Source organism: Macrotis lagotis, chromosome 1, assembly GCF_037893015.1.
Source record: "Macrotis lagotis isolate mMagLag1 chromosome 1, bilby.v1.9.chrom.fasta, whole genome shotgun sequence".
Lineage (NCBI taxonomy): Eukaryota > Metazoa > Chordata > Mammalia > Peramelemorphia > Peramelidae > Macrotis > Macrotis lagotis.
In genome coordinates this window covers 460,107,564-460,124,350 of record NC_133658.1, presented here as the reverse complement: position 1 = coordinate 460,124,350, position 16,787 = coordinate 460,107,564, and the positions used below count along the sequence as shown (strand labels likewise).

Genomic DNA, 16,787 nt, shown 5'->3' with positions numbered 1-16,787 from the left:
TCAGGGCTGCCCTCAGGTGTGCCCTGAGGGCTGGGCTCCATGTGCTTGCTCTGGCAGAGGTCCCCAGCTGTTCCCCCACTTTGTGCCGGTGCTCCCCGGGGTACAGCTCAGGCAACTCCCCGCTGCTGTGACCTGAGGCTCCCAGCGCACTGGGGCTGCCTCTGGGAGACTGAAGTTCTTTCACTCTGGTGGGCCACCCCTCTGGCGGCCGCCCCTCCAGCCCCGGGGAGCAGAGCCTTTCTGCTCTTTTCCAGGTTACCTTGAGTAGGAGAACGGCCTCACTGGGTGCCTCTGTGGGTTCTGTCTCTCAAAAGTTTAGTTTAGAGTCCTTAGTTTATGAGTTTTTATCAGAGAGCTCCTAAGACTGGATCCCTTCTTGTCGCTATCTTGGCTCTACCCCCAAGAATTTACTTTTTAACCAATATTGGTCATTGCATTTAAATCTGATCTTTTAATGTTTAAGTGTTGTTTTCATTTAAATTAAATTATTGTGATTATTTTTTTATACCTTTTTGACTCTGGTTTCGTACTTTGTGTCAGTTTATACAAGTTTTCCCAAGCTCTAAATTTATCATAGTCCTATGAAGAGTAAAATCATATCATATGCTACAGTTAATTACAACTTTCCTCAGAACATAGGCACTCAATTTCCCACCAATTTTTTGTTTTGAAAACAATTTGCCACTTAAAAATCTAGTATAATTCTTGTCATACATATCTTATATACATTATTACTCATTAGTTCTGTTTGGTGTTTAAAACAAAGATAAATAAAGGAAGAATGGATTATCCCGAATCTTAATCTTTATTACTGTTACCTGAACTATATCCTTTATATCACAAAGAAAGACTAGAAACACCTCTAAAGGAATAGATTATTTTTCCTGTACTGGATAAAAAAGATAGTGACTCTCATCAATTTTATGTATTTTCAACTTTAATCACAGTTTTAAAAGTAAAGGTTTTCAAGGAGCACTTTGTAATATGTAAAAGCACTTCTTGAAAAAGTGCAGAAGTGAAGCTACATTTTATTTTATATTTTTAAGTTAAACTCCTACAGCCGACCTGTAAATATAGCCTTCAGAATATTGCTTAACTACTAACACTGAAATAGTTATTATAGTTAATCTAAGATGCAAATAGAATGTCCAAATATGGCCCAAAATCTCCTTTGTCACTTTATATGAAGAGTGTATTTTCATTAAATCCAGACCACAGTATCACAAGGGGAATGTTTCTACATTGTTATCCTACTTACTGTTATAAAGGAGATTCTTTTTCTAAATTGTATTTTGTAGCCTCAGATGTTGCTTCCAACTTTGAGATTCTATGATTCAGCTTCTAATGCAGTATGTTTGTTCCAGTATGTAAAGTATTGTTAAAGTAATTATTTTCTTATGTGGGAATATAATAATCTTGAAGAGTAGAATTCAACTTGACTTACTTCCTATTTACCCATAACAGTGTCCAAGAATTTAAGTGAAAGACGATCAAGTCAAAGCACAAAAGCCCATCTTCATCAGCCAAACAGAGTAAGCCAAGTACTTCAAGTTCCTGCTGTTAATTTGTATCCCATCAGGAAAAAGGGTCCAACAAAAGATCACGTTGCATTTGGTGAGTATCCATAGTTAATACCAAGATATCTTAAATCTGAGTGGTTAAGCTGATATTTGCCTAGATGCTAAAAATAATCTCTCTGAACTTTACTTTTAGTAGTAGCATAATTTGTAAGTTAGTTTTATTTTAAATTGTTGAACAAATCTAGATGCTGCTTAATGAAAGCTTGTATCTTCCTCGTACCATATGTTTGAAACATTTACCATTTTAATATACAAACTGAAGTCCTTTGAAATCTAAGTTCAGTGGCATACTAATGAGTTTTAACTCTTAGACAATGTATCTACTCTAAATGTAAACAATAAATTTATAGTGTTATACACTGATTAATTATTCAATACATTCCTAGTACTGAATGTTTGTCCTCTTCACTTTCATGGGTTGAGTCACTGAATTCTAGTAAAAACAGTTCAAATGAGATGGAAAAAGTTACTTTTTCCTTTCGCAGGACCTTATTTCTTCATTCATCAAAAGAAAAAGATTAGAGAGCCTAGATGTCCTGTGGTCCCTTCTAGTTCAAAACCCTGTGAACTTATTCGAAATTTGGAAGCATGTGTTTTTTAAAGAATGGTCTTACACTCTTTAGCTCTGTAATTTGACTTATTTCTGTTCATTGTTCATGTACTGCATCACAGCTTCTAACTGGGGAACATAGAGAGTCAGGCAATAAAATAGTATGACAAACTTATATGACACTGAAACACAAAATACATGAATACATTTAAGTATATTCACTTTATTTTATCACTGTGTAATTTGCAAATCCTGATTTGCAAATTCCTGCTATCTAGATATGAGAAAAAGATTAATGGATGGTAACATGAATTATATTAGAATTTGGACTTTGGGATTAGAGGACTTGGGTCAAACACTTATTTTTGTGTCCTTAGCCTATTTAATCTCTCTTTTTTTCCTTGTTTATTTGCCAATTGTTTACATAGCCATTGTTATAAATGGCTGGAGAATACTTAGTCCAGAGTGATTAAAATGGTTTTTATGAAGATATCTTAACAAACTGGCACACAAGTTCTTTTATGCACTTTGAAAGACTGCTCCTGTCCAGTTCATGCCAGTCGTAGGCTAGGGTCACAAATCTAATTGATATATTAGTTCCAATATGGTTCCCCACCCTGCCTTTTATCCTAATGAGCAAGAACAGATAGATCTCTTTGAGCATGTGCTAAGGACAAGGTCAAGACTAGGTTATTCTAATCTAGTTTGTCATCCTTGGAGTGGAATTAGAAGAACTCTCCCAGTTTTATGATTGACTGGGACCATTCCCCCTTTGTAATGGTTTTCAAAGAGGCCCCCTGTACACACCCTGTGGAGATCAACAACACCCTTCATTCCTCACAATGCTCCCCTTTTCTTTCTTTTTTTTATTACAGAGAACTTTTTAAAAATTTTTTTTATTAAACATATTATTTGAATCCTACAATTTCCCCCCCCCCAGGTCTTACTCCCACCCCCCCCCCAAAAGCAATCTTTCAGTCTTTACTTTGTTTCCATGTTGTACATTGATCCAAATTGAGTGTGATGAGAGAAAAACCATATCCTTAAGGAAGAGACAAGTCTAAGAGGTAACAAGATCAGACAATAAGATATCTGTTCTTTTTTTATAAATTAAAGGGAATAGTCCTTGAACTTTGTTCACACTCCACGGCTCTTTATCTGGATACAGATGGCACTCTGCTTTGCAGACAGCCCAAAATTGTTCCCGATTATTGCACTGATAGAAGGAGCGAGTCCTTCAGGGTTGCACATCACCCCCATGTTGCTGTTAGGTTATACAGTGTTTTTCTGGTTCTGCTCATCTTACTCAGCATGAATTCATGCAGATCCCTCCAGGCTTCCCTGAAATCCTGTCTCTCCTGGTTTCTAATAGAAAAATAGTGTTCCATGACATACATATACCACAGTTTGCTAAGCCATTCACCAGTTGGAGGACATTTACTTGATTTCCAATTCTTTCCCTCCACAAACAGGGCTGCTATAAATATTTTTGTACAAGTGATGTTTTTACCCGTTTTCATCATCTCTTCAGGGTATAGACCCAGTAGTGATATTGCTGGGTCAAACGGTATGTACATTTTTTTTGCTCTTTGAGTGTAGTTCCAAATTAGCTCTCCAGAAAGGTTGGATGAGTTCACAGCTCCACCAACAGTGTAATAGTGTCCCAGATTTCCCACAACCCTTCCAACAATGATCATTATCCTTTCTGGTCATATTGGCCAATATGAGAGGTGTGAGGTGGTACCTCAGAGAAGCTTTAATTTGCATTTCTCTAATAATTAATAATTTAGAGCAATTTTTCATATGACTATGGATTGCTTTGATCTCCTCATCTGTAAATTGCCTTTGCATATCCTTTGTCCATTAGTCAGTTTGGGAATGGCTTTTTGTTTTAAAAATATGACTCAGTTCTCTGTATATTTTATAAATGAGTCCTTTGTCAGAATCATTAGTTGTAAAGATTGTTTCCCAATTTACTACATTTCTTTTAATCTTGGTTACAGTGGTTTTATCTGTGCAAAAGCTTTTCAATTTAATGTAATCAAAATCATCTAGTTGTTTTTTGGTGATGTTCTCCAACTCTCCCTTAGTCATAAACTGCTCCCCTTTCCATAGATCTGACAGGTAAACTAGTCCTTAATCTTCTAATTTGCTTATAGTATTGTTTTTTATGTCTAAGTCCTGTAACCATTTGGATCTTTTCTTGGTAAAGGGTGTTAGGTGTTGGTCTAATCTAAGTTTCTTCCATACTAACTTCCAATTATCCCAGCAGTTTTTATCCCAATAGATTGGATGCTTTGGGGTTATCAAACAGTAGATTACTTTAATCTTCTCCTGTGTTTGCACCTAGTCTATTCCACTGGTCTGCCACTCTATTTCTTAGCCAGTACTAAACAGTTTTGATGAACTAATTCTTTATAATATAATTTTAGATCAGGTAGGGCTAAGCCCCTTTCTTTTGTACTTTTTTTCATTGAGCTCCTGGAAATTTTTGACTTTTTCTCCACATGAATTTACTTACATTTTTTTTTCTAACTCATTAAAGTAATTTTTTGGAATTTTGATTTATAGGGCATTAAACAGGTAGTTTAGTTTTGGTAGAATTGTGATTTTTATTATATTAGCTCTACCTATCCATGAGCAGTTGATATTTGCCTAGTTATTTAAATCTGATTTAATTTGTGTGAGAAGTGTTTTATAATTGTTTTCAAAAAGTTTCTGAGTCTGTCTTGGCAAATAGACTCCCAGGTATTTTATATTGTCTGAGGTTACTTTGAATGAGATTTCTCTTTCTAGCTCTTACTGCTGTATCTTGCTAGACATATATAGATATAGATAGATATAGATAGATATATAGATAGATATAGATATATAGATATATAAAAGTTGAGGGTTTATGAGGGTTTATTAAAGTTATTATTTGAGTTTTACAATTTTCCCCCCAATCTTACTTCCCTCCCCGACCCCCACAGAAAGCACTCTGTCAGTCTTTACTTTGTTTCCATGTTGTACATTCATCCAAATTGGGTGTGATGAGAGAGAAATCATATTCTTAAAGAAGAGAAGTCCAAGAGGTAACAAGATCAGACAATAAGATATCTGTTTTTTCCCTAAATTAAGGGAATAGTCCTCGCACTTTATTCATAAACTCCATAGTTCCTTATCTGGATACAGATGGCACTCTCCTTTGCAGACAGCTCAAAATTGTTCCTGATTGTTGCACTGATGGAATGAGCCAGTCCTTCAAGGTTGAACATCACTCCCACACTCCCATGTTGCTGTTAGGGTGTACAGTGTTTTTCTGGTTCTGCTCATTTCACTCAGCATCAGTTCATACAAATCCCTCCAGGCTTCCCTGAAATCCCATCCATCCTGGTTTCTAATAGAACAATAGTGTTCCATGACATACATATACCACAGTTTGCTAAGCCATTCCCCAATTGAAGGACAATTCTTTGCCACCACAAACAGGGCTGCTATAAATATTTTTGTACAAGTGATGTTTTTACCCGTTTTCATCATCTATTCAGGGTATAGACCCAGTAGTGGTATTGCTGGGTCAAAGGGTATGCACATTTTGTTGCCCTTTGGGCATAGTTCCAAATAGCTCTCCAGAAGGGTTGGATGAGTTCACAGCTCCACCAACAGTGTAATAGTGTCCCAGATTTCCCACAACCCTTCCAACAATGATCATTATCCTTCCTGGTCATATTGGCCAATCTGAGAGGTATGAGGTGGTACCTCAGAGAAGCTTTAATTTGCATTTCTCTAATAATTAATGATTTGGAGCATTTTTTCATATGGCTATGGATTACTTTGATCTCCTCCTCTGTAAATTGCCTTTGCATATCCTTTGAGCATTTGTCAATTGGGGAATGGCTTGAGGGTTTATTTTATAACCTGCAACTTTGCTAAAATTGCTAATTGTTTCCAGTAGTTTTTTGGATGATTTCTTGGGATTCTCTAGGTAGACCTTCATGTCATCTGCAAAGAGTGAGAGTTTTGTCTCTTCCTTCCCAATTCTAATTTCTTCAATTTCTTTTTCTTCTCTAATTGCTGATGCTAACATTTCTAATATAATATTGAATAGTAGTGGTGATAATGAGCACCCTTGTTTCACCCCTGATCTTATTGGGAATGCCTCTAGCCTCTCCCCATTGAATATAATGCTTGTTGACGGTTTCAGATAGATAACTGCTAATTATTCTAAGGAACAGTCCATTTATTCCTACACTCTCTACTGCTTTTAGTAGGAATGGATGGTGTATTTTGTCAAAAGCTTTTTCAGCATCTATTGATATGATCATATAATTTTGGATAGGTTTGTTGTTGATAAGATTGAGTATACTAACAGTTTTCCTAATATTGAACCAACCCTGCATTCCTGGGATAAAACCTACTCGATCATAATGTATTATCCTAGTGATAACTTGTTGTCATCGTTTTGCTAACATTTTGTTTAAGATTTTTGTGCATATTCATCAGGGAGATAGGTCTATAGTTTTCTTTCTCTGTTTTAACTCTTCTTGGTTTAGGTAACAGCACCATATTGGTTTCATTGAAAGAGTTAGGAACAGTTCCATCTTTCCCTATTTTTCCAAAGAGTTTATATAGAATTGGAAGCAATTGTTCTTTAAATGTTTGGTAGAATTCACTTGTGAATCCATCAGGCCCTGGAGATTTTTTCTTGGGGAGTTCAATGATGGCTTGTTTTATTTCTTTTTCTGAGATAGGGTTGTTTAGGTATTTAATCTCCTCTTCATTTAACCTGGGAATTTTATATTTTTGTAAATATCCATTTCACTGAGATAGAGTTGGGTAAAATAATTTCATATTATTAATTTAATTTCCTCCTCATTTGTGGTGTTTACCTTTTTCATGTATGATACTAACAATTTGATTTTCTTTCTTTTTTTTTAATCAAATTGACCAGTGTTTTATCAATTTTATTGTTTTTTTCATAATACCAACTTTTGGCTTTATTTATTAATTCAGTAGTTTTTTGCTTTTGATTTTACTAATTTCTCTTTTAATTTTTTGAATTTCTATTTGGTATGTAATTGAGTATTTTTAATTTGTTCTTTCTGTAATTGTTTTAGTTGTGTGTTTAATCGATTTCCTCTTTCTCCAATTTATTCATGTAAGCATTTAAAGCTATGATATATCCCCTGAGAGCTGCTTTGAGTGAATTCCATAGGTTTTGGTATGTTGTTTCATTATTATCATTATCTAGGATAAAATAGTTCATTCTTTCTGTAATTTGTTTTTTGATCCACTCATTTTTTTAAAATGAGGTTATTCAGTTTCCAATTGGTTCTGAGTCTGTATCTCCTTGGCCCAATATTACATATGACTTTTATTGCATTGTGATCTGAGAAAGATGTATTCACTATTTCTGCCTTTCTGCAGTTCATCATCAGGTTTTTATGTCCTAGTGCATGGTCAGTTTTTGTATAAGTTCCATGTACTGCAGAGAAAAAGGCATATTCCTTTCTATCCCCATTCAGTTTCCTCCATAAGTCTACCATATTTAGTTTTTCTAACAATCTATTTACCTCCTTAACTTCTTTCTTCTTTATTTTATGATTTGATTGATCTAGATCTGAGAGTGGGAGGTTGAGGTCTCCCATTAGTAGAGTTTTGCTATCTATATCTTCCTGTAGTTCTTTCAGTTTCTCTTCTAAGAATTTGGATGCTGTCCCATTGGGTGCATATATATTCAGTATTGAAATAGCTTTATTTTCTATGGTACCTTTTAGGAGGATAAAGTTTCCTTCCTTATCTCTTTTAATGCTATCTATTTTTGCTGCTGCTTTGTCTGAGATGAGGATTGCTACTCCTTTTTTTACTTCAGCTGAAGCAAAATATATTTTGCTCCAACCTTTTACCTTTACTCTATATGTATCTCTCTTCTTCAAATGAGTTTCTTGTAAGCAGCATATTGTAGGATTCTGGTTTTTAATCCACTCTGCTATTTGCTTACGTTTTAAAGGAGAGTTCATCCCATTCACATTCAAGGTTATGATTACTAATTCTTTATTGCCCTCCATAATTTCTTCCCTCTGTTTGTATTTTCCCCCTGCCTCCCTTCATCCATATTCCCCAGTGTTTTTGTTTCTGAATACCACCCCCTTCAGTGTGTTTGCCCTCCTGCATAACCCCTCCCCTTTCTTTCCCCTTTCCATTTTTCCCTTTTCCCTTCTTCCTTTTTCCCTTCCCTTCCTTTTGTTAATTCCCTATTTTTCTCCACTACCCCTCCCTTTCTCTGTTCCCCTCCCCTTTTCTCCTTTTAATCCTTGAAAGGTTAGATGTTTTTTTAAATTAAGTATGTGTGAGTTGACTTTAAGCCAAGTCTGATTAGAAGAAGATTCAGGTGTTTCTCATCTCCTCCCTTCTTCCCCTCTGTTACCATAGGCATTTTGTTCCTCTTAGTGTAATGAGATTTACCCCATTCAATCCCCTCCCTCCTCCTATGTCCTTCCTGCCCCACTTTTCAAGGAGGTAGTGTTTTTTAGATCATTCTATCCGAGTCATAGAAAATTCTGAGTATCTGTCACTTCTAGCTATGTACATTCTGTCTAAAGTTAAAATTCTTAGGAGTTATTAGTTTCTTTCTCCCAAGTGGGGTTAAAGCCAGTTACATCCCATTGGATAGCAGTCACATGGATAGGTCATGAATGTCTATCACTTCTGGCTAGGTATATTCTCTCTGATAAAGTTACAATTCTCAATATTTATGAGAATCTTTTTTCCCCATGCTGGAATATAGCCAAGTTTCAACTTATTGGATAGCAATTTTTTTTAACTACCCCCCCTTTTTTCTTTTTTTTTTCCTTTTCATGTGTCTCTTGAACCTCTTGTTTGATGACCAAATTTTCTATTTAGCTCTGGTCTTTTCATCAGAAATTTTTGGAATTCTTCGATTTTGTTAAATGTCCATCTTTTTCCGTGGAAGAGAAGGCTTAGCTTTACGGGATAGTGGACTCTTGACTGCACTCCAAGCTCCCTTGCTCTTCGAAATATCTCCTTCCAGGCCCTTGGATCCCTTAATGTTGATGTGGCCAAGTCCTGCATGATCCTTACTGTGGCTCCTTGATATTTAAATTGTTTCTTTCTGGCTGCTTGCAGGATTTTCTCTTTTATCTGATAGTTCTGGAATTTGGCCACAACATTCCCTAGTGTTTTCATTTTTAGGATCTTTTTCTGTAGGGGAATGATGTATTCTTTCAATATCTACTTTACCCTTCGGTTCCATGATATCTGGGCAGTTTTCCATCCCTAGATCCTGTAATATTAAGGCCAGGCTTTTTTTCTCTTCAATGTTCTCAGGAATTCCAATAATTTTCAGGTTGCCCCTCCTTGACCTATTCTCAAGGTCAGTGGTTTTGCTGATGAGGTATTTTATATTTTCTTCTATTTTTTCTATTTTTTGGATTTGTTTAACTCACTCTTGCTGTCTTCTGGAGTCATTAGTTTCTGCAGACTCCATTCCTTTTTTTTAGAGAGGAGTTTTCTTCATTAACCTTTTGGAACTCCTTTTCCAATTGGTGCATTCTACTTTTTGAAAGAGTTTTCCATTTGTCCAATTGAGGTTTTGAGAGAATTATTTTCTTTTTTCATTTGCTCAATTGAGGATCTGAGAGCATTATTCTCATTTTGTATTTGTCCAATTGTATTTTTTAAGAATTTGTTTTCTTGTTGCAAGGTATTAATTGTCTCTCCCAGATTTTCCAGTTGATTTTTAAACTCCTTCCTTATTTCTTCAAGGAAGTCTTTCTGTGCTAAAGACCAGATCATATTCTCCTCAGAGGTTCTAGGTCTCTCTGAGTTTGGGTCATTCCCTTCCAATAATTTTTCTGTGGCTCCACCTTTCGGCTGACCCTTCTTTATTTTGCTAAGACATTGAGTTGGGGAGGGGCTGGTTCACAGGGGCTTGGGATCAATAGAGGCTTTAGTCACTGAGTGCAATTTCTCTGTCTGGCCAGTAGGAGGAGTTGCTTTCTCTGGAGTGTCTTTGACCTTGATTGAGGCCTTCTCCCTTTGCTTGAAAGGAGAAGTTGGAGCTAATGAATCCTTTTTCCTTCAATCAGTGGTGAGCTTTGCCCTGGCCTGAGGTCATCCCTCTTGCTATTGTCTGCTGGGCTGGTTCTTCAAGCATCTGTGCCTGAGGCAGAAGTACCCCCTTTTCTTGTAAATAATTACTTGGTCTTATCACTTCACCAGCACTGTTTTCCTCAAATTAATTCATAATCCTCATTTTCAATAGCACTACTGACTTTTTCTATCACTATTTTTACCTCTTCTTTATTACAGCTCTACACCAGTCGTAATTTGCTGATAGAATTTTGTACTATTTGAGTTATTAATTGGATCATAAATATGAGAGGCAGGGCTAATAGGATTATCCCACTTATGGCCAATAGTAAAATACCCAGTAACTGTTTCTACTATGAACCTCATCCAGAGAGATACTAAAGGGGCTTGTCCAGGTTTGGACTGGCACATGTGCCAACTTTCTGATAGATTATTTAATCTTTCTAAACCTTTTGATCTTCGAGGTCCTTCTTTTCTTCTGTGATTCACATTGGACTTTTATACAGAGAGCAGACATCCTGTTCTCCCCCCATGATATTTCCTGCTCCACTAGAGGGAGCCTTCACTTCCTTCCCATGGAAATTGAGTAAGGAAAACTAATATTAGACCTCCACTCCTTTCTTTATTTCCTTAGTGTACTCTGGGGATTAAGGGAAGGGAATGTATCCTCATCCTTTTCACTCTCTTGCAGCTACATACTAATTTTCTGAAAAGTTACTTTCTTCTTATTTCTTTTTTTCCTTCAGTCTGTATTTAGTGCTCATGAAAGAAGGGTTTCACTGACAGTTCCTTAGCCTCCATCCATAAAGTGCAGAGTTTCCCAGACTTTCCTTTAACATACCAATCTGTACTGCTTGAGGGAAGAGCAGAACTAGAATATTGCTTTTGGGATATACCATTTTCTTTGTTAAGGCTGTTGTGGGGAGTGCAGTTTATGGGGAGAAGGGGTAGTTGTATGGTTTGTGAGACATTGGTATTTTTTTTTCCTTGGGTTTAAAGTTCTGGACACTGGTAATAAAGACTGAATTTGAATTGGAAACCTAAAGATGAAAATTTCCATATACTGTTACCAAACCTTTGTCATTGATATATTTCAGTAATTTATAATAGTGATAATGCATCCTGGCTTTAGTTAGTGAAATAAATATCAAAAATAAAAACTGGGAAATTTTACTCATATGTCATCCTTTTGTTTTCATTTTAGGTACAATTGCACCACAGAAAATTTTAGTAATGTCTGAAGAAGTGAGTGGTAAGAAACTAGCAGAAGACAGTTTATCAATGACATCTTTGCATTCTAGCCCTGCATCTCCTCAAAGTTCCCCTCGTAAAGGTAGGGCAAAATCTCATGAAATAATATTTTGTTAATGATCCTCAAATATATTATCCCCTAGAATTGTTTCCATAAGAGGAACTGATGTTCAGTTTTTAGGGGAGCTAAATATAACTTTTTAGTATTATTATTATTTTGAATTAAAGATTCATTCTTATATTTGTTTATATCCAGTCTAGAATATTTTTGAAAAATCCTTCCTAAGTCCTAATTGTGAGCATTCACTTCTTAATTGAAATAAGAGAATATAGGCCATACTTCAAGTTATTTTGATACATATTGTTTCCTGATGCTTTTATCAGTTACATTTTCCCTCTGATTTACTTTATAAATACTTCATTCTGGAGAAATAAGAATAGTATTTCACAATAAAATTATATTTGTTCTCCAAAATTAATATTAAGAGTAATAAGTTGATTTTTTATCTTCCCCTTTAAAGTGTTAGATTAGTTTACAAAATTCCAAATAACACCACTGTCAATAAATATATTCACAAATATGTACAAGTTTAGAAATTGCTTAATTTGTAGTCTTAATTGGTTAATTGACATTCCTTTGTATTACAACATTTTTGAATAATTTATTCAGAGATTGTTCAACTTCATAAGTAAGAGTTGGTGGTTCCTAATATAATCTGCATTCATTGGATTGTAAATGACATTATCTCTGTATGTGAGCACAATTACTATTGCTATTTTGTTTCATTATTTTCGTAGAGATATGGCAGGTCTTGCTTTTAAGTTTCTCCTCACCTAGTAGACTGTAACTACTTTGGGACAGTGTTTTTTTTTTATTTTGTTTTTTGCAAAGCAATGGGTTAAGTGACTTTCCCAAGGTCACACAGCTAGGTAATTATTAAGTGTCTGAATCTGTATTTGTACTAGGGTCCTCCTGACTTCAGGACCACTTTCTACTGTGCTATCTTATTGCCCCTTTGGGGCAATTTTTGAAGGGAACTTGGTTTAGTGGAGAGAGGTTCCTGTTCTTTTTTGTTACAAAGATGCTTTTGGTATGGAACCCTCTGGACCTCTTCTCAAAATAATGTTTTTAAGCTCTTTAAAAAATTAATTAGTTTACAACATAAACCAATTTTCAAAAAAAGTCACAATATCATCCTGTGACATAGTCATGGGAAATGGGAGATAGGAAAAAATCCTTGTTTTTCTCTGCTCCTGCCTTTCACTATTATGATGCTTAGAACCTGGATTTGAATTTATTTCATCTACCTTTTAAGTGGTCTGTAGTTATTTTTATAGATCATCATGAAAATTTCAAGGTTATGTTTAACTTTATGGAGATGAGGAGATTTTTTGTTAAAGAGCTAATTTTTTAAATCTAATATAATCATATTCTTGTCAATGTCTTAAAACTAATTTCTAAGCAAAGATTAGGTTTCACTTTTTATTTCCATGTATAGAATTTTGCTCTATTGAATGGTATGATTGTCTACACAGTATTCGATTATTTAAGAGAATCTTTTCTCAAAAGTGGTTTTAAAGAAATAGTAGGAAGAAGTTTGGGTATTTTATGTGAAGAATTTCTATGAGGCTTTACTTAAGGGTCCTTGTCAAATCATTTTCACGGAAGTTTGAAGACGCACTTCTCTTATGACATATGATTCAATTAATTTTCTTCTGATTTCCTGAATTATGTTTTTCTTAATTTATTTCTAAGTATTTGCATAAGTTAATCTTGTTTGTAACAGCAAGAAAAAATACAACTTATTTTAGTCAAATTACTTTTTTCTTATGCATTTGTGCTGACTTGATTATTTTAGTGAAATTGTACAATTTTTCAGTATCTAGTATTTTGATAATTGTAGATTGCTAACTTTATTGATTTTAGTGTTAAACTTTAATAAAAAATGATAGAACTTTATAGGAGTTAGATAAATTCAATTAAAATTAATTAATTGACCAAGTGAGAGTTTTTGCATATTTCCTTCTAGTTGGCAAAATCAGATCTGATCATGGCAGCCAGCTGCACCTTTATGGGTCATCCTCATGCCTTGCCAGTAAGACCATCACCAAGACCAGTGGCCCTCGAAACTGCGGAATAGGTGGGGTTCACTTGCAAAAGAAAATCCATCAGATTTCTGGCATTACACCCAAAAGACCAGACAGAATCGAGAAGGCCACTGAGGAAACTAGAAACAAGTCAGATTATGAGAGCACAACCAGGAAGAGAATAACTTGCCCATTTAGAAGATTTAGGGAAAGGTCCCTAACAAGGGAGAGACTAGCACTTAACAAGAAAGAGACTTCAGATTCCATTCAAGACACAGAGAGTTCTGGAAAGGAAAAGGCTATTGGAGAATAAAATTTCATCAGGGATGAAAAAGAAAGGGACAACTTCGACACAGCTAGCCATTGCACCAGGAACACTCAAAACTGCTTGTATCTACAGCTCCAGCTTAAAAGAAGGAAGACATTCTAAGATGGGATTTTAAAATATTTTATTTCATGTTAGCATTGATTTTGTTTATTTATACGAATGTAAATTCTTAATAGTTTACATTCTTTATTCATTTAGAAAGTCTCAGCAGAGAGACTAGTTAAATTGCATTTGTAAATATTTTATTATTAGTCTATGGTAGTGTTCAGGTTAGAATTTCTGTAGTAGTAAAAAAAATAAAAGAAAAAGTGTAAAATGCCATATACATATGCTTTTTATTAATATAGTGAGATAATATTTATTCTGGCATACATTTTATATTGAAACTTACTGACAGCAACTGAATTGGGGTAGAATGGGGGGCAGAGACTCGGATAAGATACTTAGTTTTCAGAGTACTGAGTTCCTTTCATATAGAATGTTTTCAAACTTTATTGATATTGTTGGCAAACATTTTCCACTTTCATTTTTTAATGTCATATTTCCTTGGGACTAATCAGCTGATGATTACTTATTTAAAATTAGTTCTTTTTTGCAGCCTGTTAGAAAAAGTAGCTGCTTTCCAGAAGTAGGTGAACCAAGTCCTCACACTTGTGCCCTCTATTTGAGTATCTTTGATATATTTATAGTTCAATAGATAAAAATTTCAGGTGATTAAGAAGGACATTATACGTAAGGTAAGTATTCAGGACTATACACCGAGAGGGAAAATGATACCTTACTTTTCCCCTGGTGTAATCTTAGTCAGACACTAGAATTGTCTGTAACTTCAAAGAAAATAATTTTTTTTAGGGCAAGTCATTAAAAAGGTTATTTAATTCGTTCCTGGCTTTTTTTTTTTTTTTTTTTTTTTTTTTTTTAGTTTTTTGCGGGGTTAAGTGGCTTGCCCAAGGCCACACAGCTAGGTAATTATTAAGTGTCTGAGACCGGATTTGTACCCAGGTACTCCTGACTCCATGGCCGGTGCTTTATCCACTATGCCACCTAGCCGCCCCTTAAGATCCTGGCTATTATTTAACATAAGAGAAAGCAGATTAGTTAGCAGAAGGTCTGTATTCCAATTTTGGTTAGTGTCCCTTTGGCCTGGACAAGTTATTTTGGGAGGTTTATGGTGGTTTTAAACAGAGATATCTGAACTGAATGATTTCTAAGCTCTTCCAGCTCTAGTATTCTGTTATTGTAGTTATTTCTTTTCCTTGCCCAATTGCCTGGTGGATCACATTTTATATAACAATTTCTTTCTTCTATCCCAATTTTCTTGTCTCTTTAATAGATGCTTCTCCTTCACAGGGTTATTGTGAAACAAATGGAAAAATATGTATTTTACTTTGAATTGCAACCCCTGAGGAAATAGATTCAGAGAAGCCATGATTTGTTCTGATTTGAACTTCCCTGGTAGAGCCAAGCTTAGAATTTAGATCTCTTAGTTGCAAGTCTACTTCATTTGGTACTGTTGTTGTATATGGAAGTTCTGAAGTCATCAGTGTATGTGTGTATGTGTGTGTGTGTGTGTGTGTGCTGTGTCTCTGTAGAGAACTAAATCAATTTTATATGAAAATTTAGGAGTATTATATACCTTTGGGGAGAAAGGAAGAATGATGCTGCATATCCTTATTGGGAGAAGGGAGTCCTCCTTTTGGAATATTTTGAGACTATTTTTTTTATTATGTTAATATTTTATTTTCCAATCACAATCAATTGCAGTGTCTACTGATCCTTTTTTTTTCTTGCAAGGTTTTAAGTGTCTCCCTCCCTTTCCTACCCCCTCTCCCCAACAGAAAGCAATCCTATATAGGCTTTACATTTGCATCCTTGTATAGGCATAGATTGAAATTGAACTTGTGAGAAAAGATACAAAAAGAACAAAGAAAATATTCGAGATAGCAAAATTACATATTAATAGTACAAATTTTAAAAATTGAAGATAAGAAGTTTGCTTTTCTCCACAATTCCTCAGGATAAAGATGGTATTCTCTGTCATAAATTATCTAAAATTGCCCCTTATTACTGCACTGATGGAATGATTAAGTCCATCATGGTTGATTTGTCACCCCATGTTGTTAGTTTATATAATAGTCTTCTGGTTCTGCTCATCTCACTCCACATTCATACAAGTCTTTCCCGGCTTTTCTGAAACCCCATCTAGAGGTACTATTTCTAAGTGATTTTTTGCAAACATTTCCCTTTCTATGGGGATCTGTTGACTCATTAAAACCTCCATGGATGTAATAACCAAAATAATTCCTGGGGGAAAATAAGTAGTTGGCCTCATTTTCCATGGTTGAATTTGAAGAGAATTGTCACAGTGGATCCAAGAAATTTTAAGTAAACTTATTTGATTCAGGCTTTTGGTTTGACAACCAGTGATCCAATTTTTGTCATAAATTGATTGCAGGATATTTATTATACAAGTTGTCTGTTTATTATGTCCATTATTATCCTGTAATAATAGCAGATCACATGGAGTTACTTTTTTTTTTTGTAACAACAAATCTGTCAGGTTTTTTAAAAAACTAAGTTTCATTTTATTCAGTATGTAAGAGTGCAGTTCTTTGCACAATGAGATATTTTAGCTGGCTTTGTCCAAGGCCTGCACCTTGAAACTATTTACTCTGATCATACTATGATTCATTCCCTTTTGTGAGTATAGCAAGCAGATTCAAGATGATTTGCCATAGATATTTTGTTCCCAATTTATATTGTTAATATTGCTTGTTCTTATTGTTGGGTTGTTTTTTGCTCCTTTTGCAAATCATCAGTTAATGATGGCAATTGTACAACATTCAAAGCTCCATCTTCTATTAAAGTATCAGTTTTTATATGGGTGAACTGAATT

At 34.9% G+C, this 16,787-nt stretch overlaps 1 protein-coding gene across 4 annotated transcripts in view; it reads left to right on the top strand.

The window, feature by feature from the left end:
* The first annotated feature begins 277 nt into the window (after positions 1–277).
* The window catches only part of LOC141506637 (rap guanine nucleotide exchange factor 6-like), a 35,025-nt gene continuing 18,515 nt past the window's right edge, over positions 278–16,787 (top strand). For 2 of the 4 annotated variants that reach the window (XM_074213580.1, XM_074213578.1), the window contains exons 1-3: positions 278–1,614; positions 11,429–11,557; positions 13,506–13,616. In XM_074213580.1, the coding sequence (XP_074069681.1) occupies positions 11,458–11,557; positions 13,506–13,616 (211 nt within the window). In that variant the 5' untranslated portion in view covers positions 278–1,614; positions 11,429–11,457. The remainder of the gene's footprint in view (positions 1,615–11,428; positions 11,558–13,505; positions 13,617–16,787) is intronic. The other 2 variants (XM_074213581.1, XM_074213579.1) reach the window with 2 other exon arrangements.